The 2891-nt window shown below is 45.3% G+C and overlaps 1 protein-coding gene across 1 annotated transcript; it reads left to right on the top strand.

Annotated features, from left to right (window-relative positions):
* The first annotated feature begins 17 nt into the window (after positions 1-17).
* LOC139567478 (bifunctional purine biosynthesis protein ATIC-like) lies at positions 18-1961 on the top strand. Its single transcript, XM_071388796.1, has 2 exons — positions 18-201; positions 331-1961. The coding sequence occupies exons 1-2, from the start codon at positions 19-21 to the stop codon at positions 373-375; spliced, it is 228 nt and encodes a 75-aa protein (XP_071244897.1). The 5' UTR covers position 18; the 3' UTR covers positions 376-1961.
* Positions 1962-2891: the final 930 nt, after the last annotated feature.

Consider the following 2891-nt stretch of genomic DNA (forward strand, 5'->3'; position numbering starts at 1 on the left):
GAAATGCCCTAGGTTACCATGGCGATTACCCTGGCTGTGTCCTCCTCAGGTGGGGTAACCCTGCTCCGAGCAGCGGCCAAGAACCACGCCCGCGTAACCATTGTGTGCGACCCTGCCGACTACCAGCTGGTCGCTGTGGAGATGGATCGTTCCGAGGGCAAAGACACCACCCTGGACACCCGCAAGACTCTGGCCCTGAAGGTAACTAGGGCAACTTGAAAGCACATGTTTTACATGGTCTCGTGTATATCAATCTACTTTCTGGACAATTTGAGAATGGTGAGATCTACTTTAACTTCCCATGTGCTGTCCTTCTGCCTTCCTGTTTAGACATGTCTGCCAACCTCAACTGTGAACAGAGAGGATGTTGAGTGATAGAGAAATGAGGCTATCAGGAACCAAACTGTACATAGACAAAACTGAAGTCTTAAGAGATTCTTCAATAGTAGCAAATCGGACGTCTCAGGACAACTGGGGAAGGCCTCATACTGTGTCTTTGACAGATTATTGACCCTCTGTTAAAAGGATCAATTTGTACATTTGCAGACCAGATACCATGGAGTCTGTATAGTCAAAGCACAATTGGGACACTGTAAAAATTCAGGTTTTTGTTTAATTGATTGTTGGGTCAATGCGAGGTAAAGTTCAGAGTCCACTACCTCCCATGCTGCCCTCTCTTGTCCTTGGGGCCATGTTGTTCAGGTCAGCCCACAGTATTCTATTGATCCAGTATCCCTGGACATTGTAAATATGCTACTGGAACTGCCCCTTTACATAGTATGCTTACTTGATTGGTTTTGTTCTACCTTGTTGTTTTAATATTACATTGTCATTGATTACTGCATTGTTGGTTAGCTTGCAAAAAATCATTTCACTGTACTTGTGCATTTGACATTGAGACTTGAGACTACATGGAGTAGAATGGGTACATTTAGCACATGGTGTCCCTTGTGAAGGCATTACAAATCTTACAGTGATAGTTTGTATTAAAGCTGCCTCCAGATAAAACTATAGAAACCCATGTTTCTATAGGAATCCAAGGTGGCTTAGCAGTTCAGACGTCTTTTTCTGTTCCGTATTGTTCGTGTCCTGTATATATATATATTTACACCTTCGCATATCTTTTATCTATTTTATTATCCAAGAACTCAACTACAAAAGCTTTCCTGCAAAAGCTTTCCTGCAACCCGCTTCACCAATTACAAAAAGTATTACTTACCTCAATCTGAAAATCCTTCGTGGAAGCTAGCCAGGGGCTAATTCAGAAGCTAGCCTGAAAGCTTAACCAGAAGCTACTCCGATAGCTAGCCAGAAGCTAATCTGTAGCTGCCCCGAAATTAGCCGGTTTGCTGGCTAGCGTTGGTGTTTCAGCTGCCCACGTTTAGTGGTCATCAGCTATTCCTTTAGCTCGATAATCTACCGGCACTTTTGTGCAACGCGACTCGGACCGGAGCATTCCGGGACTCTTTTTTTCTCTCAGTTTCCCCGGATTCCAGCCGCAGGCTCTGGACACTTGTACCTTGATTTCGCAGCTAGCTAGCTGCAAACCGTGTGACTATTGGCTTACGTCGACCCCGGAGCAAACTCTAATCATTCTGGAGCTAGCCAGCTGAGGAGTTCCATCACCATCTGGACCCGTTTCTTTTGTTGCTGCTGCAGATACGGAACCCCACCGGGCCTTCACGACTGACTGCCGCGACTGACTGCCGACGTTATCTGCCCGAGGGATTTATCCAACTGGCACCTCCGTCCCGACGTTACCTGAACGCTCATCTGAGGCCCGCTAATCGTTAGCTGTCTTATCGGCTGCTATTTGAACAAGTATATTGGACAACTATTATTATTATTATTATTTATTTATTTTATTTTTTCCTTGGGTCACTATATCTATTTTGCCAATTTGGATTGATCCCCTCTACCACACGGAACCCCACTACACGGAACCCCACTAACCTACCGACGGAAACGCACGAGGTATCTACAAACAGACCTCCATCCTATGCTGCTACCGATAGCCATATACCCGGCCAGCTGTCTGGATCGCCACGACCCCAACCAACCTCTACTCACTGGACCCTTATTGATCACTCGATTAGCATGCCTCTCCTTAATGTAAATATGCCTTGTCCATTGCTGTTCTGGTTAGTGTTTATTGGCTTATTTCACTGTAGAGATTCTAGCCCTGCTCTCTATACCATATCCAACCTCTCAGTTCCACCACCCACATATGCGATGACATCACCTGGTTTCAATGATGTTTCTAGAGACAATATCTCTCTCATCATCACTCAATACCTAGGTTTACCTCCACTGTATTCACATCCTACCATACCTTTGTCTGTACATTATTCCTTTAAACTATTTTATCGCCCCCAGAAACCTCCTTTTACTCTCTGCTCTAGTAGCCCTAGGCGACCAATTCTCATAGCTTTTAGCCGCACCCTTATCCTACTCCTCCTCTGTTCCTCTGGTGATGTAGAGGTGAATCCAGGCCCTGCAGTACCTGGCTCCACTCCTATTCCCCAGGCGCTCTCTTTTGATGACTTCTGTAACCGTAATAGCCTTGGCTTCATGCATGTTAACATTAGAAGCCTCCTCCCTAAGTTTGTTTTGTTCACTGCTTTAGCACACTCTGCCAACCCGGATGTTTTAGCCGTGTCTGAATCCTGGCTTAGAAAGACCACCAAAAATTCAGACATTTTCATCCCCAATTACAAGATTTTCAGACAAGATAGAACGGCCAAAGGGGGCGGTGTTGCAATCTACTGCAAAGACTGCCTGCAGAGTTCTGTTATACTATCCAGGTCTGTTCCCAAACAATTTGAACTTCTACTTTTAAAAATCCACCTCTCTAAAAACAAGTCTCTCACCGTTGCCGCCTGCTATAGACC

Source organism: Salvelinus alpinus, unplaced genomic scaffold (genome assembly GCF_045679555.1).
Source record: "Salvelinus alpinus unplaced genomic scaffold, SLU_Salpinus.1 scaffold_755, whole genome shotgun sequence".
In the NCBI taxonomy this organism is placed as follows: domain Eukaryota; kingdom Metazoa; phylum Chordata; class Actinopteri; order Salmoniformes; family Salmonidae; genus Salvelinus; species Salvelinus alpinus.